This window comes from Hypanus sabinus, chromosome 9 (assembly GCF_030144855.1).
Source record: "Hypanus sabinus isolate sHypSab1 chromosome 9, sHypSab1.hap1, whole genome shotgun sequence".
Classification (NCBI taxonomy): domain Eukaryota; kingdom Metazoa; phylum Chordata; class Chondrichthyes; order Myliobatiformes; family Dasyatidae; genus Hypanus; species Hypanus sabinus.
Genome location: NC_082714.1, coordinates 111,426,783 through 111,454,210, shown reverse-complemented (window position 1 = coordinate 111,454,210; position 27,428 = coordinate 111,426,783). Strand labels below are relative to the sequence as shown.

The following is a 27,428-nucleotide window of genomic DNA, read 5'->3' as shown; positions in this document are numbered from 1 at the left end:
GGCCCACTACAGTGGTGTCATCTATAAATCTGAAATAGACATAGAGCAGTCTGGCCTCTTAGCTGTGTGTGTACAGGGACCAAAGCAGGAGGCTGAGAATGCATTCTCGTGGAACTCCAGACAACTGACAAAGAGACAATGTTTAATCAATCGCTACTTAATTCTTACCTCAACATTTCCAATGTCAATGAGAACAGCCGTAATACTTCATTATTGAGAAATATAATCATGCAGAGGAAGTGGAGAGTTACAGAAGAGAACATGGGAAGTCAAGGCACGATGTGTGCCAATTCAGATTTAAGATTGGAGAAAATTGGGTTGAATAAAGTTGTGGATACTATAGAGAGAGTGCACAGGAGACTTACAAGATGTTGCCTGGATTGAAGGGCATACCTTATGAGAATAGATTGAGTATACTTTGGCCTTTTCTGCTTGGAACAATGGAAGATGAGAGGTGACCTGATAGAGGTGTACAAGATGATGAGGGGCATTGATCGTGTGGATAGTCAGAGCCTTTTTCCCAGGGCTGAAATGGCTAACAGGAGGGGTCATAGTTATAAGGTGCTTGGAAGTAGGTACTGAGGGGATGTCAGGGGTAAGTTTTTCACACAGAGAGTGGTGGGTGCGTGGAATGCACTGCCGGCAGCGGTGGTAGAAGCGGACACAATAGGGTATTTTAAGGTACATGGAGCTTAGAAGGATAGAGGGCTATGCGCTAGGGAAATTCTAGGCAATTTGTAGAGTAGGTCACATGGTCAGCACAACATTGTGGGCTGAAGGGCCTGTAATGTGCTGTAAATTTCTATGTTCTAATTTTCATTTATTAAATGCATTTCACAATCTCATGTCTGCCTAAAGTCATGTATGCAAGAAAGAGCATTTTTGAAGCATTGCCATTGTCATAATATAGGAGAAGCTTCCCCCTGTATTGAAGTCCTGGGAAAGAATGAGAGTGCAGGAGACTGAATCTTGATTTTAACAAAAGCAATGCACAGGAGAGATGATTTTGGAAAGAGCAGAACATACACTCAGTGGCAACTTTATTGTCTATTTCCTGTACTTAATGACGCAGCCACTGAGTGTACATTCATGCCCTTCTGCCTTTGTAGTCCACCCAATTCCAGTTTTCACGTGCTGCGCTCCTCTGCATGCCATTGTTGTAACACCTGGTTATTTGGGTTACTATAGCCTTCCTACCAGCTTGAACCAGTCAGCCATTCTTCTCTGACCTCTCACATTAAAAAGGTGTTTTCACCCACAGGACTGCTGCTCACTGGATGCTTTTTGTTTCTTGGCACCATTCTTTGTAAACTCCAGAGGCTGTTGTGCGTGAAAATGCCAGGAGATCAGCAGTCTCTGAGACGACTCTGCCTGGCACCAGCAATCACTCTACCGTTATAAAGTCACTTCGATCACATTTCTTCCCCATTCTGATGTTTCGGTCTGAACAAAACTACGTGACCATGTCAGCATGCATTTATGCATTGAGTTGCTGCCACATGATTGGCTGATTAGATATTTGCATTAACGAGCAGCTGTACCTAATAGAGTGGCCACTGAGTGTACAGGAACGACTTCCTCCTGTATTGAAGTCACTGACATATGTCATGAAATTGCAACATTACACTGCAATACGTAAACAAAACTATAAATTAAAGTAAGAAATATATATAAAAATTAAATAACTAGTGAGGATCAATAGCTTGTTTAAATGTCTTAAAACAATATTCCTTACTGAAGTACCTATGACTGTGACTGTGGATTTCATCCTAAACAGGAATATTTGGTGATTCCCTTTGGAACCACACATGAGGAGTCACCACATTCCAGTGCCTTCGTAGAGTATACCCTTCCACCCATGCTGTTTTACTGAACTTTTAATGGTAATGATGAAAGAAATTTCAAAGAGATCACAATTTTCGCTCAAAGTAAAATGAAAAAGAGGTACAGTGCCAAGGAGCAGCACTGAGCATGTGCACAGCATTGAAACTGCTGACCAACCAATTGGTTGCCTAGTGGCATAATATCATCACAATCAACCAATCAACACACTCTCAGCAGCCACTGTATTCGGTACACCTGCTCATTAATGCAAATATCTGATCAATCAATCATGCGGTAGCAATGCAATACATAAGAGCTTTCAGACATTGTCCAGGGGTGTAGTTGTTGTTCAGACCAAACATCAAAATGAGGAAGAAATGTGGTCTAAGTGATTTTGACCATGGAATGGTTGTTGCTGCCAAACAGGGTGGTTTGAGTATCTCAGAAATTGCTGATCTCTTGGGATTTTTGCCCACAAGTCTGTAGGATTTACAGAGAATGCATACAAAAAAAAACATCCAGCGAGTGGCAGTTCAGTGGGTGAAAATGCCTTGTTAGTGAGAGGGTCAGAGGAAAATGTCCAGACCTTTTCAAGCTGACAGGAAGGGGACAGTAACTCAAATAATCACTCATTACAACAGCAGTGTGCAGAGGATCATTTCTAAATGTACAGGGCATCAAATCTTGAAGTAAGTGGGCTACAACAGCAGAAGACCATGAATATACGTTTAGTGGCCTTGATATTAGGTACAAGTGAGTGTTTGTGCTCAGATGATTGGTGCACTGGTAAGGCAGGCTGAGCTGAACAAAGAATAGGTTTAACCATTGTGCCTCAAGATCTATGATGTCTCCCAAGCATTCGTCAATCACTAAGGTCATTTCCTGAATGAAAGAAGCCAGTGTTGTTAAGACAACCTCTTCCATTGTTCCCACCCAGATTCAGTGCATTACTGATGAGTCACGGGGCTCCATTCGCCGTAAACATCCAGCGAAGGCCAAGCTGAGACTGAGCTCTCAGGATGAACAGGAGGGAAGTGCCGAAGAGAAGCCCGAGGAGGAGGTATGACGATTATAGCAAAGGGTCAATGGCTCCAAACGGTCAGTTCAACCTCACTGATGGGCCTAATGGGCTGATGGAGACAAAGCACTGAAATTGTGTGCGACGTTGGTAAAGGAATTGAAAAGCTGGAAAAGAACATCACAAACTAATGAACTACACACCCAAAACGCTGGAGGCTGGGACCCTCCTATCAGGCCTGGGAAGGAAGGGACGGAAGCCAGAATAAGAAGATGGGGGTGAGGGGAAGGAGTATATGCTGGCAGTCGATAAGTGAGACCCGGTTAGGGGGAAGGTGAGCTAAAGTAGGAGGCTGGGAAGTGATAGGTGGAGAGGTGAAGGGCTGAAGGAATCTAATAGGTGAAGAAAGAAAGAATGAAACCAGAGGGAAGTGGTAGACAGATGTGGGGAAAGGATGGGGTAACCAGAATGATTAATGGAAAAGGATTTCTGCAGAATTTCTTGTGTTTATAACAAAGTAATGGATGAATACACAACAGATTACAGTAGTAGGAGTGTCACAACTAAACACCTCTCCATTGCCCCACAGAACCCCACACTCCCTCCCTAACGGGAAGTTGATGGGTCAGTGCATGATATTTATCCTAGCAATTACAGCGAGGGGAAAAAGTGAGACACAAGAGATCCTGCAGATGTTGCAAATCCAGAGCAACACACACAAAATGCTGGTGTAACTCAGCAGGTCAGGCAGCATCCATGGAGGACAATAAACAGTTGACCTTTTGGGTCCAGGCCCTTTATCAGGCCTGCTCTTCCTCACCTCCACAGTCAGGACCAGACCTGATGGAGGAGCTCAGCCCAAAAGGTTGACAGTTTTTTTCCCTCCACAATGCTGCCTGGCCTGTGAAATCCTCTGCCATATTGTGTGTGCTGTACAGTGAAGGGGAAGGTTGGACAGAGATACCTGAAAGCCAGTTGCCAGCTTTTTGCATAGATCAAAGAGTCTCACCTTCTTATGTCTTACTGCACAATGGACATGATTTGATTGAAGGGTAGACCTTTGCAGCTTCTAAAGACTCTTTTGACTCAGTTGCTTCTGTTTGTTTCGTGGTTGGTGTTGATAATTCACTTGTAGGGTTTGATTAGCCTTGGCTAAGAATGTGACTCCTGAGCCTCTCATGCTGCTTTTGTTCCTCTTGCCAAGTACAGGGGCATTATGAAGAGCAACATGTGTTATGATCCTCTTTCTTTTCAAATACTTCTTAGTGCAGAGCCATAACATGGCATTCTTTGATAGAGCTTGATGTTCCATAGAAAGAATCTGGAGAAATGAGAGTTCATTTTAAAGACAACGTCAAAGTAAACATTATCAATCTGCATACAGTATATGCTACCATATGCTACCTTAAGATTCATTTTTTTGCAGGCATTTACAGGAAAATAAAGAAATACAGTAGAATTTATTGCATTGTATCAGAATCAGTAACACTGACATAAAATTGTGAAAATTGTTTTTTTACAGCAGCATTACAGTTCAATACATTAAAAAACTACAAATAAAATAAGAACATTTTTCTTTTCCTTAGCCCACACTCCTACTGGGGCATAGGCTGCCAACAGCAGCTCACCAAAATCGTCTCTCCTGGGCCATTCTTTCAAGTTGCCCCCAAGTGTAACCTATCTATGATTTTTTTTCTTCTCCCAGGGATGGGGTCTCAGGAACTTCTGTTGGCTTTTCTGTAGGTCTGGGCTTTTACAGGATAAGGCTATTAGCCCTGTACCCAACAGTCCTCTTTTTGCAGCCAGGTTTGGGACCATCTATGGCACCGTTGCAACAAAAAAAACTTTTATTTAAGTTAAATAAGTTGTGCAAAAAGAGAGCAATAAAGGAAAGATAGTGATAAGAAGAGGGCACATCCTAGTGATGGGGCTCCATAATGATGGAGACCGCCTTTGGAAGACGTCCTTGATGCTGGGGGAGTTGGCCCCATGATGCAGCTGGCTGAGTTTGTGACTCTCTGTAGCTTTGTCTGATCCTTGTATTGAATAAAGATAAGAAACGCAGCCTCTTGGTAACTTGAAATGTTTTATCAAAATTCTTTCTGTAAGCAACTTTTGTATATTCTTTTCAAAGGTTTCCATGTCAAGTTTCAGGCTGTCAGTTCCATCAGAACTGGAAAGGAAGGAGGAAGAAGCCGGGGGAGGGGACAGAGTATGTTAGAAAGTGGTAGGTGAAACCAGGTGAGGGGAAAGGTAGGTGGGAAAGAGGAGGGGGGCTGAAACGAGAAGCTGGGAAGTGATAGGTGGAAAAAATAAGTGGCTGAATAAGAAGGAATCTGATAGGAGAGGACAGTGGACCATGCGTGAAAGGGGAGGAGGCAAGGCACCAGAGGGAGGTGATAAGCAGGTGAAGAGAAGAGAAGGGGTAAGAGGGGAACCAGAATGAGGAATGGAAAAAGAAAGGTAGAGGTGTGGGGGGAGGGAGAAATTATCTGAAGTTAGAGAAGGCGAACATCATTTGCACTTTTCCTCCAACTTATCATATAGCTGAAAATCCATTGGAGAGTACATTTGTCTCTAAATTCTTGAGATAATTTGAGATGGACAATAACTGTGACATTGATAAGAAACAAAAAAAAAGATCATTTTCACTTTGCCTAGAATTCCACTCCTTCACTACAGAGCCTAGTTCATCCCCTTCCAGATTAGATTCTAAAACACCATCAATGCAGTTTACTCCTAGTATCTTCTCTCTTTCCTCCGTGCTCCAGATTCAGTTGATTCTTGACAAGACAGCTTCTACTCAGTCAATAGCCTCGCAGTCACCTGCTGATGAGACGAGCACACCTGGGGAGAAAGTTCACTTGACCTGGACGAAAGACAAGACAGCAGGAGACAGAAGTAAAAACAAAGGACCCGTCACACCAGAAGAAATCCGGGATCTCTTCAGTATGAAACCGTGAGTATACTTCATCTGAAATCAGGCAAATGAGAAACTGGCAAGTTATAAAACTACACCTAAAATAAAATTAAACCTGTGCTAGATATTTGTAATAACATATCCAAATATTAGGAGCTTTATCCTCATCTTGGCTCAGAGGTTCAAGTATTCAAGATTCAAAGTACATTTATTATCGAAGTATGTATGCAGTTTACAACCCAGAAATTCGTCCTCCTCACAGACAGTCACGAAACAAAGAAAACCATGAAACCCATTCAAAAAAAAATCAACACTCATCTCCCAAACCCACAAACAAAAACAAATGGTGCAAACAGCAACAAAAAAAGCAAAAAATACACAAAATCAACAGTCCAGCCAGATACATTCAGTTCATTATCTGCGGGCCACCCCGATACTAAATTGTCCAAGATAGTAACAACAAAAAGGGTTGATCAGAAGCCAGAAACAGATAGTAACGTGAACTATGATCCACAAGCCATGTTGATAAAACCTTGCCCGAGGCCCAGAAATCCAGCATCATCCCCTGTCAGCGTCAAGCAAGAGAGTGCCATTCAAATGCAGGGGCCTTCCTTCAGAAGCAGCGAGCGAGAGGGCGAGGGAGACCAACACATGCAGACACCTTCCTCCGGCTGCAGCAAGCAAGACACAGTACTGAACACCCGCTCACCTTCTGCATTCGCCTTGATGATTTCAATTTTCCTCGGCACTTTAATCAGCGAGATTGGGGAGAAATGGAGTCGGTCTGGGGTTCGCACACCGTCTCCAGGCTTCTTGCCTCTAGGCCACACGTTTCTTCTGAAACCTGATCGAACTCCTTTAGAGGCAGCAAAGCATTTGATCGCTCCATCAGACCACCAAAGTGTAGATCACCGGCTCCAACAGCCATAGAACCACACTTGAAAGAAAAAGAAGGCGTAAAAGAAGTGAAAGAAGTAGTGCCGGGAACCGTTTGGAGGATGCCACCCTTGGTCACGTTGTTCACTGGCACCATCTTATCCCGGAAGATGTATCATATGAATCTTGGCTTGGAATTGGAAGTGGAAATGAAATTGACTTATTACTGTCACATGCATCAAGATACTCTGAAAAGTTTGTCTTGCATACTGTTCATGCTATTTTAATCATTACATAGTGCACTGAGGTCGAACAAGGTAAAACAGTATTGCAGAATGAGGTAAAAGCTACAGAGAAAGTGCAATGCAGGTAGACAATGAGGCGCAAGGCCAGAATGAGGCAGATTGTGCATTTAATAATTGACTTCTATGTCAGAATTATTAATCATTTTAATTGATTTTTTTTCTCTCACATTCCACATGCTACCAGTGAATGGGAGAATTTGTAAGTCAAATTGATTGTTTTCCCATCGTATTCCTTCTTCGCCCATTAATAGATTTGTAAACCATGTTTATGTGTCATTTATAGGAATGCAGATTTCACTGCCCATTGACAGTTAATGAGGGTGCCTTTTTCGGGGGACTTGCTTTATAAGTCCATGGTGTTGCTTGAGCCATTTGGTACTCTGAAATAGGTGAATGTGCAAAGCAACCAGGGGTAACACAAAATACAGAGTGGGCCAGGGGGCAATTGAGTGATGCAAAACTCTCTTGCAAATAATGGGGGAAGACCACCACTTCCCACAGTTCCTTTTTCCATACCTCCTCTTCCAGAGACATGTCATTCCCTGAGAAATATAGTGTATTGTTTATTGGAGGCTTGATGGATTTTTGTTTGCAGTGTTAAATGCTTGCATTAATATATAGAATATATAAATACGTGATGTATCTTTCAAACCAAGACAATGAGGTAGTAATTTGATACACTATTTATTAACATACTGGAAACGGTGATTTATAAAATCGTGTTAATAACCTGAGTGAAAGTCCAGCAATGCACCAGGCCGATGGCATGATTTGTCGATTCGGATCTTGCCTGTCTACTTTCATGATGCTGTATTTAGTTCAGTTGCTCGGGTATCAGAACGTAGCTCTCTTATCACCATCAGGTACAGCTGGAGTTTAGCAATCTCTTTCCCGTCGGCACCCATTTCAACACCCTTTAACTTACAGTTCAGCGGGTAATGATTTTCTCTGTCAATCAGAAATCAATCAAATGTCCGGCGGATGCACACTGCAGTGAAACTGAATGAAGTCATTGTGAAGAAGTCTCAGGATGCAAAGCTGGTCCTCCTGAACATGCCCGGGCCTCCTAGAAATCGGAACGGAGATGAAAACTGTATCCTTTCCTCAGGAAGAGAAATCCCAGCAAAGTAACAAAATTAACTTTTTTTTTGCTACAGTTCAATCGATTGGAAAGCAGCATCTGAGATGGGAGGTTAAAGTTAGAACATAGAATGGTGCAGACCTTTCTGCCATCCTTTTAACCTACTGTAAGATCATTCTAACCCTTCCCTCCCACATAGCCCTCCATTTTTCTTTCATCCATGTGCCTCTTAAATAGCCCTAATGTATCCCTACCTCAGCCAACACCTCTGGCAAAGTGTTCCATGCACCCACCACTCCTCTGACATCTCCCTCTGACATCCCCCCTATAATTTCCTCCAATCACCTTAAAATTATGCCCCCTTGTATTAGCCATTTCCACTATGTCCACTCTATCAATGCTTTTTATCATCTTATACACCTCTATCAAGTCACCTCTCATCTTCCTTCACTCCAACATTGTAAGATTTTATTTCAAAGCCCAAGTCTATTTTATATAATCCTATTATTCATCTGTCAAGGTTCTGGATTCTTGTCCCCATTAGGTCACAAGGTACAATCCCACTCAAAGTAATTATGAAGGCAACAGGGAATCGGGAAAAGAGGGACTATATTCCCTGGTCTGTCAGTTGAAAAGCAAGGGGTGATTGACATGCATAGAGGAACTGGGATACATAAAGTGCACAAATGTAATAAGGACTTTCTATAACCTGACACAATTTCTGTAGGGTTTGTAAATTAGGGTATTATTTTTCTGAGGTATCATCATTGTCACAGCCAAGTTTTAATAACATCACCCAGGCCAGGCTTCCAATTGATTAAATCCCATTCTTCATACTTTCACCTTCAGGGCCCTGCCTCTTCATATATCAGCCTTCCCCTCCCCGTCAAGCTCCTCACTCCCTCATTGACAATTGCCACTTCATAACCACCACCCTCTCCCACTGCTGACCCTCTTTGTACTGAGGTCTAGTTTGTAGCAATGAGCCTCCGATCAAAGTTGCCATGATGTACCACTTGTTGACCTTAAGGCAACCTTAGGCACACAATAATTGCTTGTTGACCCTGAAACTTGTATCGATGATTTTGACTCCTACAACCATTATCAGTTCAGCCATTTCTCTGTTTTTGTTCCTGGCATTTGCAGGTGCTCTACAAGTTCTGACAGGGTTCCATTCCCAACAACAGTTCATAGTCCAGATAAGTGGCCAGCCGTATATTCAAATTAAAACACAGGGCAACTTTCCAGGCATGGCAACATTTCACCTGCATGTCTGTCAAAGTCATCTACTGCATCTGGTGCTCCCAGTGTGGCCTCCTCTACACTGGTGAAACCTTATGTAGATCAGGGGAGCACCTTGTCAAGCAGAGAGTCACTGTCCACAACAAGATTTCCTGGTGGCCTCCCATTTTAATTCTACTCCCTTTTCCCATTCCAACATGTTCGTCCATGGCCTCCTGTACTGCCACAATGAGATTGTGGAGTAATGCCTCAAATCCCATCTGGATAACCTCCTGAAAACATGAACATCATTTTTCCTAATTTCCAATAATTTATACCCCCACCCTCTTTCCCATTCCCCTCTCTTCTTTTCCATTTCTCATTCTGGTTACCCTTCCTCTTCTCCTCACCTGCCATCAGCTCCCTCTGGTTCTCCTTCTCTTTCCCTTTTTCCCATGGTCCACTATCCTCTCCTATCAAATTCCTCCTTATTCTGGCTTTGGAGCTGGTGCTGAGAGGTTCACCAGGTTAAATCCAGAGATAAGGGTGTTAGACTATGAGGAGAGATTGAGTCGTCAGGGTCTGTACTTGCAGAAATTTAGAATGAGAGGAGATCTTATAGAATCAGATAAATTTTTGAAAGGGATAGTTAAGAAAAAGGCAGGAAAGTTGTTTCCACTGGTAGGTGAGACGAGACATAACCTCAAGATTTGGGGAGGTAGATTTAGGATGGAGGTGAGGAGGGACTACTTTTCCCAGAAATCTGTGGAATTCTCTGTCCAATGAAACAATGGAGGCTACCTCAGTAAATATATTTAAGATAAGGTTGGATAGATTTTTGCATAGGGGAATTACAGGTTATGGGGAAATGGCGGTCAGTGGAGATGAGCCAATGGCTAGATCAGCCATGACTTTATTGAATGGTAGGAGCAGGCTTCTGCTCCTGTTTATTATGTTCTTATGTTTTCAGCCCTTTACCTCTTCCACCTATCACCTCCCAACTTCTCACTTCACTCCCTCCCACACCATTTTCTTCCACCCTTCCTTTCCAGCCCTGATGAAGTGTCTCAGCCTGAAATGTTGACTGTGTGTTTCTCATGATGGATCTGCTGAGTTCCTCCAACATTGTGTATATGTTACAGGCCAACTAAAGGCATGGTTCCACGTACTGAATTCCCACACAGTAAACAATGCTGGCAGTCCCACAGCAGCCAACCTCAATCTGCTGATCTCCCCACATGTTCATTCGTATACCATTTATAGATTGTGCACCTTAGGGATAAATAACCCAGGGAGGATCTGTAATAGTCACTAATTGGTGCTGAATTTTCTTGTAAGACAGTTGTTTTTCTCTTGCTGAAAACCTTTTAATCGAGATAGACTAATCTTCATCCCAGCATTTTTCTCTAATTAAAATACAAAACAAAAAAAAAGTGAAATCTTAACGAAAAACTGGAAGTGTTGGAGGTTACGGCATAGAAAGCATCTATTAAAGAGAGAGATAAAGTTAACTTCTCGGGTGGATGAACTTTCAATGGAACAAGGAAAGGTTGAAAAATAGCAATCTTATTTTTAGCAGTAGAGATGCTGGAGGGGTGGAAAGAACACAAGAAGTGTTTGTGATAGGATGAGAGACCAGAACAACAAGGTGCTATTGATAGAAGGAAGGTGGTGAAGAATAGATAACAGTAAATAATCATTAATAGTAATACAGCTTTTCTCCCTGCACAGATGCTACCTGGTCTGATGGTATTTCCTGCATTCTCTTGTATTTCAGATCTCCAACAAATGCTGTGTGTTCTTTCTGACTGTTCTAGTGTGTTTTTCATCTCTATCCTTATTCTTCCCTTCTACTTACACCTCCTCCAGGCAGACTACTTGACTGCTGGGAAAGCTGGCTGATGGTAATGCCCTTGAGACCATATGGCAGAGGAGCAGAATTAGGCCATTGGGCCCATCAAGTTTTCTCTGCCATTCCATCATGGCTGATTTACTTTCCATCTCAACCCCACTCTCCTGCCTTCTCCCCATCACATTTTATGCCCTTCCTAATCAAGAAACTGATGCCTCCACTTTGAATATACCTATTGACTTGGCCCCCACAGCTCTCTGTAGCAATGAATTCCACAGATTCACCACCCTCTGACTAAAGGAATTTCTCCTAATCTCTGAGGGCATCCTTCTATTCTGAGGTCATGCCCTCTGGCCCTAGACTCTCCCACTATGGGAAACGTACTCTGCACAACCACAGTATCTAGACCTTTCAAGATTTGGTTAGTTTCAATAAGATCCCCCTTCATCCTGCTTTGAATGTCAAGGGGAGATGTCAAGGAACCTCTGTCCTGGGATAGAAGAATGGAAGGAAATTGCATGGATATGGATAAAGATCAGTTGGTCCACGTGATCACAATTTGTCTTTTAGCCTCAGTTTCTGTCTTTTTTTAATCGATTCTACTGAAATTCTTTGTTTTGTGGATGTCTCTAAGGAGATGAACCTCAAGGTTGTATATAGTATACATACTTTGATATAAATGTACTTTGAGCTTTGAACTTCTGTTTGACAAGGCATGGCTCTTTTCCTTGACATACACAAACTGCAGACATGGAGTTCCTGGAGGTGTTAACAGAAGGCCTGGAACGAGTGCTGTTGGTTCGTGGTGGGGGTCGTGAAGTCATCACCATTTACTCCTGAGGGTCGGACATGGCCAGCAATGACGCAACGAACCCATCACAGCTTTCTATCAGTAACTCCCCACCTCATCTCAATATACAGCATTTGCCATGCAGCTAATGAAACTTCCTGTCCCATTCCTGGTAATGGTTTTTGTAAAGCGTTTCCTTTTGGAGACAGGATAGAAAATAACAATGAAAAGACTAAGAAGGGGAATGCTCACCTACACAGCTTCTTGTCTTAAATTACTTTGTGTCCTCTCTCAACTTTTGTTGTTCCCTAGGAACCTGTCATTGGAGTTGCAATATTAGAAAGCTAGCATTAGAAGACATGGGCACTGTAGATATGAGTAACCACTTCTAGGGTGTGTGGCTATATATACAATTTAGCAGCATTTACAAGACTAGAGAAACCTTTTCTGGAAAGCATTCTGTCCACAGTTTAACCTTTGGTATATCACGGGTGGATTATTCCACAGTTCAGCTATCAGGCTGGGACTCTTCTACCTTACACTACAGTTTCAGGTCAAAGGTTGGCTTGCTTGTATGTGTGTCAATCTCCAGCCACTGGCCCTTTGCTTGGTATTCATCCACTAGAAGGTTAACCTATTCAAGGAGGGCCCAGCTTCCAAAGTGGGACTGGGGGAGGGTGGGGGTTGGGGAGGGTGAAAAAAGAAAATAGAACTATTTATTTTTAAGAGGATGTAAAATATATAAAATGTGGTATATTAGATACATATGAAATAAAAATAAAATAAAATAAAACATGAAATGGGAAAGAGAAGCTTGGGTTAGTTGATGTAACATTAAAAATGTTTTTCTTCTTTTCATTGCCAGTGGTTTTTTGTTTGGTTAGCCAGTTTTTTTTTGTTATATTAGAAGATAACTACTATAATAATACTGATGTTTTAGTAACTGTAAAACTTGTGTTTGTTTCAATAATACAATATTTCCCTCGCAGTCTAAGGATTAATTGGATTTGTTAGTTGATGTGGAACTGCACCAATCCCTTATTTGTTACATACCTTACAATTAGCTGAGCTGTGCATTCTCCAGTCATAATTATTCACAAGACAATAGATTTTCTAGACTGCATTTCAAACTGTCTATAAATAAATTTAACATCCTTTTTTATCATATTTAGACTTCTCAAAGAAGTTGTGATTATTTTTTGGCTGGAATGAATTGAGGGAAAATAATTATGAGCAATATGAATATATTTTCGCAGATGATAAGCATTTTTCACTGACCCTGATAGTAAAGGATATTCAGTTATTGCAGATTGTGTATATACTATAAATAGTAAAATTACTATAACCGGCGAGAAGGGCTGACCTATATTACTCAAGGCGCTGTGTGCATCTAGTGAACATTAGCACTCATTTATTACAAGGTTCACAAATTAAAAATTACTACTCAGAAAGTGTGTTTACTAATTACAAAATCTGAAATGTAAATGATTAAAATGTATCAAAACATTTTTTTCATTTTTCATTCCTTTACATATCAATTTGAATATAATTTGGAGCTGATATCAAATGTGTAACTAGATAAACTGTAATCATTTTTCAAAATTATATGACAACATATAATGTGAAAACAACTGTTTTGGCAGCCCACTCATAAGTATTAAAAAGCTGTGTCTTGTGAGCATTTCCCTTTGACAATAATTTGTTAAATGTTGACTGAAATAAGCTGTATTTAGATCTGACCATTCAGTGCATCTTACTGGGGAAATGCAATCAAATCTAATCTGTTCAAACAGAATGGGGAAAACAAAGCATTTAACATTAGAACAGTTTTGCAGAAGATAAACTGACTCTGAAATCAAAGAGATGAAATCGAGAGCAAATTATCAATTAAAGCTCTAGTCTAGACAGCTGAACAAATTTAGGATTTAAGTCAAAGCAACTACCTAGAGTTAAAATTCAAAAACATAGATATTTAACATTCACTTGTTTCTGCATTTTCAAGACTATATATTTACTGAGGATTTGGATTCTATTGGGCAATCTGATCATTTCCAAATCATCTTCTAGTTCTTAATCTGTACCTACACAAAAAAATCCTATGTTGTTTTAGTGATATTTATTTTGTCTTTGTTTTCAGAATCTTCTTTTTAATGTTTTACTGGAGAAATGGGTTTGCAAAAATAACCAAATTTAAATATTTGTGGTACAAAGTAATGATGGTATGCATTTTATGGCCACAGGATGTCACCATTTCAAATTCTCAAGTATTATGGCTTATTATTTTAACAGTTAATTAAAGCAGAAATTAGCTTTAAAATATTAGAGCTCTTTGGTTTATTTTGTATAATAGTTATTACCAAACAATTTATTTTCTTTGGATGTCATACATTTTCCCAATTACATCAATAGCATCCAATAATGATGATCATGTCTTTGCATTTTTCAATCAATCATGAATGTGTTTAAGTCAATGGAAAATACAGTGCAACCTCATTAAAATACAAGTTTATGTTAAAATCATTATATTCTCTGCAATAATTCCCACTGTTTTTCTGCAATATGCTTTCATAGGCAGTACAGTACTACTTCATTGGTTTATAGCTACAATGGTGCATCAAGAATTATTCAGACCTGGTAATATGCATCAGGACTTAATGGAGTTGATAATAAAATATTGAGAGAAATCATCCAATAATTTTACAGAATTTCTATTTAGCATACCTAATTACTTAACCCCTTTCCTTCAATAACCATAAGTGCAATAATAAGCACCCTGAACGGTCACACACCACCCATATTCATGCAACAAACATACAAATACTAAAAAGGCCTCCAAGCATCACTCAATTTACAAGAAAACAGTTAAAAGCTTAATGACAAAATGTGACAATTTCTAACAGCAATTACCAATACTTTACCGACTAATTTCTCTTGGACATCTTGAACACTGCTTAATACAACTATGGGTACTGTCCCTGGCCATTTTTGAGCATTGTCTATAGGATTTTACCAGCCAACACCTGAAAGTGCCTATAGCTATCTAGTAGACAGATATTAGAAGTATTAACAGGTACTTCATTGATCTTTTCTAATACTGTTTAGACATTTTGCTTGCCCGTTTCTGTATACACACTACATAGTTACCAACAGAATATGAAGCTAACTTATTGGCCAGTTTCTTACAATGTTTAAAAACTGATTTGTCACCTTAAACTATAGATATTTATTCACAGGATAGATCCTATAAGTGATTATAGACATTTACCATACAATTTGTAATAGCATTTATTAGCATTTTACAAAAGAACAAAACCCCCAACTGTTTACTTTAAGTATTGTAGTTTATACCCACAGATATTTGCTTGTTAATTTCCACCCAATTCACATATATTTATTTTAGTGGACTGTTTATCTTAGGTATAATTTACTGGGTAGCTTCAGTAAGTACTGAGAGAAGTTTATTGTCTAGGTAATTTTTACTAACATCTATAGATGCTAAAAAAAACCACACATATATTTATCAGATAATTCCCGTAGACATCCAGAAGAATTTATATATTGATGAGCTTTTATGGATTCCCAAAGGCATATATCTACTGATTACATTCTTATAGCACCCATGAGTGCTTATTTTCCAGTCAGTTTCAAACCTTTCTGACTAATCCACAGATAGACACAGATATCTCTTTATTGAACAGTTCCATCTATGGCTAATTATCTACTACAGTGTTTTGAATTGAACCCAACAATTTTTCATTGACTGAACAATTTATATTAGTAATCATGGGTATGTAACTACTGGACACTTATAATTTGGTGTCTTGGGTGTTTACTTGACTTTTTCTCAAGATACCTCCATATGTTTCTGCTGAACATTTCTATCAGTGCTTTCAGGCTGTCTGTGCTTCCAATGTCTTTCCTAGACAAGACTGTTCAATGTTGTAAGAACTCTACATCTCCATAAATACATCCTTATTCAAGTAATTTGTTTATAGGTGATCATTCCAATGTTTTTATGATTTATAAACCTTGTTTGAACTGGTCATTCACCAAATGGCACAGATTTATAAAATAAGCCAAAGGGGAAAACTCTAAAATCAGACACTCCACTCAGCCATGCAGATACAACAAACCTTCTAACATGGGTGCTCAGACACATGTTGAAAAAAAGTAACTGAAAGAATGAAGATATTTGATATGAGGCTGTTGTTTCCAGACCAGTTTGTTCTACTGATTTAATTAATTCATCTAAAATCCTATTATCTGCTACTGCAATGTGATCTAGTGCATGCGCAACTTAATGACTGTAATAGGTCACCGGGATATCAGCCACTGAATGGTCATTGCAGATTTTACTGGAAAATGTACCTAAATTTATATTTCAAAAACAATTTTCATATGTTATATATAGAAAGAGTAAGATTGTTGTAGAGCTGTGTTTAAAGTATATACTTCTGCCTTCTTTAATCAATCATGTGTTAGGTGTAGTTATGGTGTTTATGTCTTTTTATCTCTTTAACATTGTTTCAGTTATAAGAATTACTAAAATGAGTTTGGATATTTCATTCTGTAGCAACAAAGCAGGTTTCAGCCATCTGTGTATGTTCTTAGGGTATGTTAGAAGGGGGAATAATCATGAAATGTTAGCAGTGGGGTTTCTACTTGTATGATTACTGCCAGCAATACTTCTGTTTCATTTCATAACATTCATTCTCTCAAATGATGCTATTGGGTTGCAATTTCAAATGAATGCAAAAAAAAGAAATATGCAAAGTACAAATCTGCTTGCTCTAACTTTCATTTTTATAAAATAGATTTAAAAGTAAAATCTATTTTGATTCAGTAGTTTACATGTTAACGAATGCCAAGATAACTTCACACAGGCTTGTAATCACATTTTTTGCTGAAATACAATAGGCATATCCTTCTGTGAATAACACACACAAAATGCTGGAGGAACTCAGCAGCTTAGGCAGTGTTTGTGGAGGGAAATAAACAGTCAACGTTTTGGCTGAGACCCTTCATCAGGACAAGGTCTCAGACCAGTACATCGGTTGTTTATTCCTCTCCATAGAAGCTGCCTGACCTACTGAGTTCCGGCAGCACTGGGTGTGCGTTACTCTGGACTTGCAGCATCTGCAGAATATCTTGTGTTTATGTCCTTGTGAATAGTCAGGATATGTTTAATCTATACCACATGTCTGCACTGGCAAAGATGACCGTAATGTACATAAATCATGTACGTAAATTGAATATTCAAACTGCACTGAATATCAGTTCCAAGGTGAACATAGTCTGTGAAACCAATGTACTGAGTGGTATTAAAATTAGTGTTGACCAAAATGCTATGATGTAGAATGACTGAGGAATAAAGGACATTGTCACCCATTTTAGGTTCCATTGTCAATAATTTCTTTGAAAAAAATTACGATTTGGTATTTATGTCACCACTATTTAAGATTAAACCATTTTGCTGGTTGCAGTAATTCCATATTTTGTCCCATATTTGGCATTAAGCTGAACACTAATGTATATATTAAAAAGTAAATACCCTTACAAGTTTCAAAAATAAAAGTGTTGCCTAAGGCCTCCCACAGATCCCAACAGACCAAAAATATCTTGTCACTTCATACTTCCAAGCAGATATCTTTATACAGTGACTTTCTGGTGAAATGGCTGCTTTATTTTGTATACAATGGAACGGTTTTGGAAGAGTTACATATAAGGGGCAACAATTACATTTAAAAAATGGATTTACCAAAAGTAAATATACAATTTTGAATATACTCAACATTTTAAAAGATGTTCTCTGAATATATTTCTTACTGCAAAATACATTAAAGATCTAATTGATATCATAAATAATTCTAGCTAATCTATGTCTGAAGTTGATAAAAAAAAAACTATTGTTGCAGGAAGAAATGGTTTCCTGTAACATATTATATTTAATTACTAGCAGTTGCCACTTTAATGCCGTAGTATTAGAAGACTGCTGAAAATCTCCGATTTTGAGGTATTAATGAGAATTATGAGAATATTGTAGAAACAATATTAATCAAGTTTCTTTTGGAAAACATTTCATATTATGCAAATAACAAGTGACAATGGATCTTTAAACTCAACAGTTAAATTTGTACCTGCTTTGAGATAATTTGGTGATTCTAGTATATGTTTAGGATAGTTTGTTTCTAGGCACTAGCAAATGCAGGAGAACTACAGACCAATTAATACTAATACCTATAATAGCATAATTAAATACACATTAAGGGCCAAGTATTTCCTGAAAAATAACATATGTAAATTTTTAAAACATTGTTCCTTAGACCATGTCAGTCCTTACATCTATGACCACTTAAGAAATTCTTAATAGATCATTTCTCTCTGAACATACCCTCCTCTAAAACATGATTGAAAGTGCATACACTTGGTTAAAACCTATTCAGTTCCATTAAATAGGAAGTGTAGTTAAGAAAGAATTTTAACAATCTAATGTTCTCCCATAATCAGATTTATTAATCTATACAAAGATATATTTAAATATTAAGTAACTAAGCATATATTGATGATTATATTGTGTATTTCCCATTGTTCTTGATTTTTTTTTGTATTACAGAGTTAGTTGACAGAGTTTGGATGCCTGTGTATTGCCTGGTGTGTATTCATGTGCTGTGGTACATCTCGTTGTCAAAAGTTTGAATGCATGCAATTTGTAACTTGTAAGAAACCTACCAGAGACTAACTGAATGCACACATTTTAATAAAGACTGTAAAATAATATTTGGAAGGCTGAAATAAATTAGGATGTTCTTAGAATATGTATTTGCAGCCAGCAATAAGAGATGCGATCTTCCTGGAATATTTATTATGCAAATTTAGACAAATTTGAGCTGCTTATATAGAAACCGCATCAGAATCTTATTACCCTCTTCACATCTCATTTTAAATCCATTATCTAATTGACTTAACAACATACTATTTATTATTGTAGTAAAATGCAACAAAGTCGAAATGCGCACCAGGGAGCATGGAGTGTCAATGTTCATCACCATCCAGTTATTTCCAAGTATTACCACATAAAGACACATTCATCCATTGAAATTATACAGTCTTTCTGCTACATTAAAGTTATGTCCAAAGATACTTAAAGACAGTGGGAATATTGACAGATGGTTCTCACTGAATATTTGCTATCTAATTGCCAATTTCAATCTGCGTTAGATGCCCTCAGAACTAGACTCAGCCGGGAATAGACTATTTCTTACAATGGAACCAAAGTCCCTTCCATAGGTTGAGAATAGTTAATTCTTTTCAGTTATTTTGGACCAAAATCAATATTCTTTTCCGTGGGATGAGCCAGGACATGGTAATTCTCCCTTTTAACATTTCAACAAAGATTTTGACCACCTAATACCCTGTCACTTAAATTGATATTGTTATTTACTCATTGAAGACTATATTTACTACCCTTCATGAAACCATGCAAGAATTATGACATAACAAATAACTTTGTTTTATAATATTCATTTGACAGGTGGGTTTGGAGTAATTCCTAGAGAATGGAAACCAACCCTTTTTCCAACTCATTCATGCTGATCAAGCTCCTTATGTGACCTGATGTAATGCTTGTACCTGTTCATGTTTTTTTAGTGTATTTCTACCTGCCTCTGGCAGCTCATTCTTGCTCCAAGATTGCTTTCCCCTTTTATGCCCACTCGTGTGGAATCTGATTCATTGCTACTAAGGTGGCTTCTCTTCAATGGTTGTTAATTGTATTTAATTTTGAAAGCCAGAATTTATTGTTGCTGTCAGAGGTTAAGATGAGAGTCACTTTTCCTTCATAGAGTGCATCTCTAAGCTATTACTACTTTCTGGACTGTGATTGGTATTCCTTCAAGAATGGCTAGAAGATTGATTGATATGATGGTGTTACTGGTGCTACATAGAAATCCTATACTACCACAGGGCCAGCAATGTTAGTGCAGTAACTCAACTAAACATATCTTTTTCCAGTGGAAAGACCACAACACAAAATTGGAGCAGACATTTCAAATCATCATTTTAAGACAGCATTATTGCCAAATTTCCCAATCGAAAATTATCAGATCAATAATGTGTAAACTAGAACCTTTTTTTTAAACTCTTATCAAAAGAATGGGTCAACAGCAGGACATAAAATGAAAACTCTTCATTAGTGTATCAGTACTCTGGGTGTGCTGCACTGTTGTGCACAGACGTCATTACTAAGATTGCAGTATCCATGTGTTATGCATCTCAACACAAGTTTCAGCAGCCACAATGTGATGATATTGTATCACGTTGTAGCTTCAAGTAAATATGACACAGGGGCTGGGGTTAACAGGGCCACTATTGGTGCCTATACATTCAGAATACTATTTTCCCCACTATGCCCTGAAACTTTCCCTTAACACAATGGCAATCTTTGATGCCACTGTACAGTAGCTGTCATGTAGTTGTACTTACAGAATCCAACTCACTTTCCAGTGGGCCACATGGAAAATGTCATAGCTACTAACTCAATGGGCTGCTATTATCATAAACTGTGATAGTAGCCCACTCTTCCCCTTCTGCCTGCTCCACTAATCAATGAGATTAAAAATTATCTCTTCTCTCCGCTCCACTTGCCTGAATTCACCTCTTGTTCCTCAGTTCCTTGAATATATAATAAAGATTGATCAAAGTCCAACTTTAATATATTTAGTACACGGTCTTCAACAGGCACCGTGGGGAGAAATTTCCAAAAAAATTCAGCATCTTCTGGGTGAAGAAATGTCTTCCTCTCTTAGTTCTGAATAGCAGATACTGTGTTTTTGGAATATGTTCACTGCCTGTGGACAACCCCAGTAGAGGAAACATCACACCTACATCTACCCTGTCAAGCCAAACATCACATTACAATCTCTAGTTATTGATTCATTATCTCCATGAAAGAGTTGCCTTGAAATGCATCTTAGGTCTCCTCTTTTCTCTAACAAGAAGAGCAGTCCTAAACTTATTGGCTTCTATCATCAAAATCTCATCTATATTTAAGGTAGTTGTATATTTCCTGTGTTGCCTTTCCATTGCAACGCTTTTCAACTTGTGTCCTGTTTGCTAAAACCCCACAATGATGTTTTTGTTTTTGTACTGTACGCCTTTATTATCAATGCAATTCATTTGTATACTTTCCCTTGTCACCCAAATAAGGACGTGTGTACAGGACCACCAGTATGTCTGGTCACTTCCTTCTTTTGAAACCTTGCTATTACATATTTGGCTTAATAATTTTCTATCCAAAAAGAATTTCAGCTGTTATACATCTGTTATACATCTACAATTTGTTATTATCTTGCCTTATGGAACACAACCACCTTCACCACTGCTAGGTTACCATATTATACATTTCACTGATATCACCTTTCATTCATCTAAACTCTAGGGAGTGTTATCTTGCTTCTGAATAATTCCCAGCATTCTGAGAGCCTATATGGTAAACCTACGTTCTACTCTTTATTGCAAGAATATTATTCCTTAGAGAGACCAGATCAACACAAATCACATCAAATGCTCTTACCTGGATCCTGTATAACTGCAGTAAAATCCTTTATTCTTGCACTCAAATCCTTTTACGATAAAGTCTACCTTACCACTTCCCTTCATTCGTTGATCTATGTGTGAAGATATCCAGATCCCTCTTCGACTTTTCTCTCTTTAAATTCTTTTCATTATATTTTCCTAGCAAAGTGGATGACTTAAAACTACACAATCTTGGAAGCTGACGATTTAGTGCCCCCATTATTTGCACAGCTATCTACTTGTAAAGGTTTAAGTGTAGGTCAGTGTGTGCTGAGGAATTAATCATCCACACATTATTTTTTTCCAATATTAATTGCTACTAATAATTATTTTGCTACTGCTCTGCTCTATATCCAGGAAATAATTTTGTGCCTTCCCCTGTCAGCAGCATTAAGCATAATTTTACAGTTCTGAAAGCATGTTACAAAATGGTTCCAGATCAAATCTATTTTCGCTTTCATTTGTTATCTATTATTTTGCTGCAATGCAAAGCTCCAAAATAAATGTAAGGTTATTAACAAAATGGTTGACAAATTTCAAAGGTGTGTAATGATAGAAGTGGTATAAAGAAGCATTAAGGCAGATTTACATAGAGAAGTAAGATTGGGAAAGAGAAGAATTTTACCCTTATCAAGGAAAACATTTTTAACCAATGAGTCCTGTTCCAATGTGGAATGAAGCAATATTCAATGTAGGACAAATGGAGTGTGATTGTCAGTCATCAAGTCTAAGGAGCCCATAACACTTACACTGGTGTACAGCAGCCTATGGTGCATTACCTTTTAGATTTAGTTTTACAAATATAATTCAGCAAGGAGCTGCACTGTAAATGTCCATAAATAACCTGACAGTCTACTCATGATGAAGGTGCTTGCCTTCATCAAATGCAAATTAATAAAAATCATTGGACAGACGAATATTAAGAATATGTAAAGAGCAAAGTTTTGAAAGGAGAAGGTGAGCAGAGACACACTTGTGCCCTCATTAGGGCCACATCCTTATTAAGGTGGCAGGGAAAAATCATGCAAGTTAATTGCATTGATAATAGAGCTGTAGAATACAAAAGCAAAGATATTATTGTGGAATTCTACTATTCAGTTAGACCTCAAGTGGGAAACTGCAGATAGAAAGGCAACATAGGAAAAATACAACTGCCTTAAACATGGAACATAAATTAAGCAGGACAATCAATTATGGAAGCTGATAAGTTTAGGACTGGTCTCTTAGTCAGAGAAGAGGTGGCATTCTCATGGAAAAAGCTATCGCTTCTGGTAATGAATCATTAATTAGACTGTAAAATTACTGATAATAGTCTACAATGTTGACTCTCACTTCTTCGCCCATCCAACCCTTTTCATTCAGTTGGGATGATCTGGTACACTACACTAGGTGAAATAAAAAATACAATAGAGTTTAAAGGGCAGTTTGATGGTGTAAGTAACCTTACAGGATTATCCTCAGAAGGGAAAAGATGAAAAACCAGGTACAACAATGCCTATTCAAGCTCATACCTAATTGCCAGAACGTAATCCAATATAATTGGCTCTATAATCCAATGATTATTCCATTACTTGAATAGTCAAAATTCAAGTTCTGTACAGTCCTAGATAAATTGCTACAGCATGATGGTATAGTGTTAGTGTAATGCTTAACAGTGGCAGAATCTGGGTTCTCTTTCTGCTGCTGTCTGTAAGGAGTTGATATGTTCTCTCCATGACCACATGGGCAACATAGAAATATAGAAAACCTACAGCGCAATACAGGCCCTTCAGTCCACAATGCTGTGCCAAACATGTACTTACTTAGAAATTGCATAAAGTTACCTATAGCCTTCTATCTTTCTAAGCTCCATGTACCTCTCCAAGAGTCTCTTAAAAGACCCTGTTGTATCCTATTGTAAAGACAGAGCCAGTTCGAGAGAGAGAAATGGCAACATGAGCGCGCGGCAAACCGTGGGGAGAGGTTTAAATTCAGTCGAGAAATTAAGTTGGTACCTCCATTTGTGGAAACAGAAATCGATAGGTACTTCCTACATTTTGAAAAAGTGGCCATAAATCAGCACTGGCCGAGAGATAAGCGGGCTGGGCTGGGCTGTTACAAAGTGTACTTAAGAGGAAGGCTCAATGAGCGTATTCGGCGTTGTCTACGGCAGATACAAATGATTATGATGAAGCGAAAGGTGCTATACTTAAGGCTTATGAGTTGGTTCCGGAGGTGTATGGACAAAAGTTCAGAGATTTGAGGAAGCAATGGAACCAAATGTTTGTGGAGTTTGCCCATAAGGACTTTGATCGTTGGTGCGCGTCGGAAGAGGCAGATGAGGATGTTGGCAAATTGAGGGAGTTTATATTGATTGAAGAATTTAAAAATTATGTCCCTGACAACATAAGGACATACCTGAATGAGAAAGAGGCTAAGACCCTGTCAGAATCTGCTAAGTTAGCAGACGAGTATGCTTTAACCCATAAGGTAAATTTTTCCCAAGCAAGAGCTATCTAAAAGGTAACAGAGATAGCCCACCGGCTAAGCCAGAAAGTAAGCCGGGGACTAGCGGAAAAGGTAAGGAGGAAGAGAAGCAGTCGGGAGGAGAGTTCCCCAGTTTAACGTGTTTCCATCGTGGGAAGCCCGGTCACGTGGCCTCTAGGTGTTTCGCTCAAAAAAGAGATAAGGGAAAAGGAAAGGCGACAGCCCCAAATGCCTGTGTCAAGCCGGTTAAAATAAGGCTGAGGAAGGAGGGATCAGACCGAGTTCAAGAAGGACGCGAGAGATTTATTTCGAATGGGTTTGTGTCGGTAAAGGTGTGAGAATCTGGAGAGATACTGGAGCTCTTCAGTCATTAATCTTAAAGAGTGTTTTGGAACTTGGTGCTGAGATGGAGACTGGTGAAGTGAATGTTATCAAAGGTATTGGAAAAGGGACTGAGGCCGTACCTTTGCATAAGATAATTCTGAAGTGCGACTTGGTATCCGGACCAGTCACAATAGGGGTGCGATCTGAACTACCGATAGACAATGTTGACGTCTTACTCGGTAATGACCTTGCAGGTAGGGATGTTTGTCCAGCAGTTCAACTAACGAGCAAACCTGCTGCCGATGAGGACCCGCCCAAAGATTTTGAAGAGTATCCTGCCTGCGCAGTGACGAGGAGCATGTCGAAAAAGACTGCTGATGCTAGTGTTGATTTAGCCGAGACTTTCTTACCATCCCTATATCAACCGGACTTAGAGGGTAGCAAGGCTCAGGAGAGTAAGGGGGATGAGACAGACTTGTCTTTATCGAGGAAAGAATTTATAGAGGAACAGAATAAAGATTCGGAAATTGTGACTTTAAAAGAGATGGCTCTCTCTGAGGAGTAAATTCAGAATAAGTCAGTGGGATATTATCTTAAAGATGGGGTGTTGATGAGGAAGCGGAGACACACGGTTTTGGACACTGGACGAGCTTTGTTGTACCCACAGGAAGGTGGGGTTTTTGGAGGATCTATTCAGGGAAATCGATCAGTGGCTCTCGCAAAGTGAAAAGGTGCGACCGGTGGGGAACTGTTTGTGTGACCACCCTCGCCTGGGTGATAATTCCATCACTGAAGAACGGTCGCATGTGTTATGGTCACAGTCGGTGACTTCAACAGGACTTCGGAGGACAACGGGGATTTCAGAAGACAACGGGAAGATCGATGGCATCAGCTTCTCTCTCTCTCTCTCTCTCTCTCGCTCTCTCTCTCTCTCTCTCCAACATTACTCAACAAACTACCTCAAACTGAACTCTCTTCATCATCGTAAGACTATATCCATTCACCCCTAGGTTTGAAAGAGCCTAGTTCTGATCCTATTTTCACACATATCATTGCTAACCTGTTTGATATACCTGCATTTATAGTACTGTATTGCGTAGTTACTAATAAACACTATTAGTTAATGGCAATACCAGACTCCACCATTCCGTGCACTCACTACTCTCTGCATAAAAAACGTACCCCTAATACCTCATCTGTACCTGCTTCCAAGCACCTTAAAACTGTGCCCTCTCATGTTAACCACTTCAGCCCTGGGAAAAAGCCTCTGACCATCCACACGATCAATACCTCTCATCATTTTATACACCTCTATCAGGTCACCTCGTCCTCCGTTGCTCCAAGGAGAAAAGGCCAAGTTAACTCAATCTATTCTTATAAGGCATGCTCCCCAATCCAGGCAACGTCCTTGTAAATCTCCTCTGCACCCTTTCTATGGTTTCCACATCCTTCCTGTAGTGAGGTGACCAGAACTGAGCACAGTACTGCAAGATGGGTCTGACCAGGGTCCTATATAGCTGTAACATTACCTCTCATTTGATGAAAGTCAATGCACCATATGCCTTCTTAACCATACAGTCAACTTGTGCGGCAGCTTTGGGTATGGTCTCCAAATCAGATCCCAAGATTCCTCTGATCCTCCACACTGCCAAGAGTTTTGCCATTAATATTACATTCTACCATCATATTTGACCTACCGAACTGAACCACCTCACACTTATCTGGGTTGAACTCCATCTGCCACTTCTCAGCCCAGTTTTGCATCCTATCGATGTCCCGCAGTAACCTCTGACAGCCCTCCATACTATCCACAACACCCCCAACCTTTGTGTCATCAGTAAATTTATTAACCAATTCTTCCACTTCCTCATCCAGGTCATTTATAAAAATCACAAAGAGAAGGGGTCCCAGAACAGATCCCTGAGGCACACCATTGGTCACTGACCTCCATGCAGAATATAACCTGTCTGCAACCACTCTGCCTTCTATGAGCAAGCCAATTCTGGATCCACAAAACAAGGTCTCCATGGCTCCTTACTTTCTCAATAAGCCTTGCATGGGGTACCTTATCAAATGCCTTGCTGAAATCCACATACGCTACATCTACTGCTTTACCTTTGTTAATGTGTTTAGGCATATCCTCACAAATTCAATCAGGCTCATAAGGCTCATTTTTACTATGTACTGTACATAGCAGTTATGGTCAAAATGACAATAAAAGTGACTAGACTTGAAGGCACAACCTGCCTTTGACAAAGCCATGCTGACTATTCCTAATCATATTATGCCTCTCCAAATGTTTATAAATCCTGCCTCTCAGGATCTTTTCCATCAACTTACCAACCATTGAAGTAATACTCACTGGTCTATAATTTCCTGGACTATCTCTATTCACTTTCTTGAATAAGGGAACAACATCTGCAACTCTCCAATCCTCTGGAACTTCTCACCTCATTTATGATGCAAAAGTCATTGCCAGAGGCTCGGCAATCTCTTCCCTCACCTCCCACAGTAGCTTGGGGTACATCTCATCCGGTGCCAGAGACTTAGCCAACGTGATGCTTTCTAAAAGCTACAACACATCCTCTTTCTTAATGTCTATAAGTTCAAGCTTTTCAATCTGCTGTAAGTCATCCCTACAATCACCTAGATCCTTTTCCATAGTGAATACTGAAGCAAAGTATTCATTAAGTAGCTCTGCTATCTCCTCCAGTTCCATACACACATTTCCACAGTCACACTTGATTGGTCCTATTCTCTCACGTCTTATCCTCTTGCTCGTCACATGCTTGTAGAATGCCTTGGGGTTTTCATAAATCCTGCTCATCAAGGCCTTCTCATGGCCCCTTCTGGCTCTCCTAAATTCATTCTTAAGCTCCTTCCTGCTAACTTTATAATCTTCTAGATCTCTATAATTACCTAGTTTTTTGAAACTTTCATAGCATTTCTTATCCCTTTGACTAGATTTTCAATGGCCTTTGTACACCATAGTTCCTGTACCCTACCATTCTTTCCCCATCTCATTGGAACATACCTATGCAGAACATCAAGCAAATATCTGCTGAGCATTTGCCACATTTCTTCCATACGTTTCCCTGAGAACTTCTGTTCCCAATTTATGAATATTTTTGAATAAATTAAATTTTATTTTGGTCAGTACAAACATAACAATAAGCAT

The 27,428-nt window shown here is 39.3% G+C and overlaps 1 protein-coding gene across 1 annotated transcript in view; it reads left to right on the top strand.

Moving 5' to 3' along the window:
* LOC132400110 (solute carrier family 12 member 5-like) overlaps positions 1-12,535 on the top strand; it is a 338,827-nt gene extending 326,292 nt beyond the window's left edge. Inside the window, exons 23-28 of the mRNA XM_059981187.1 lie at positions 2,762-2,884; positions 3,647-3,680; positions 5,609-5,801; positions 7,128-7,142; positions 7,903-8,036; positions 11,846-12,535. Of these exons, the coding sequence (XP_059837170.1) occupies positions 2,762-2,884; positions 3,647-3,680; positions 5,609-5,801; positions 7,128-7,142; positions 7,903-8,036; positions 11,846-11,937 (591 nt within the window). The 3' untranslated portion in view covers positions 11,938-12,535. The remainder of the gene's footprint in view (positions 1-2,761; positions 2,885-3,646; positions 3,681-5,608; positions 5,802-7,127; positions 7,143-7,902; positions 8,037-11,845) is intronic.
* Positions 12,536-27,428: the final 14,893 nt, after the last annotated feature.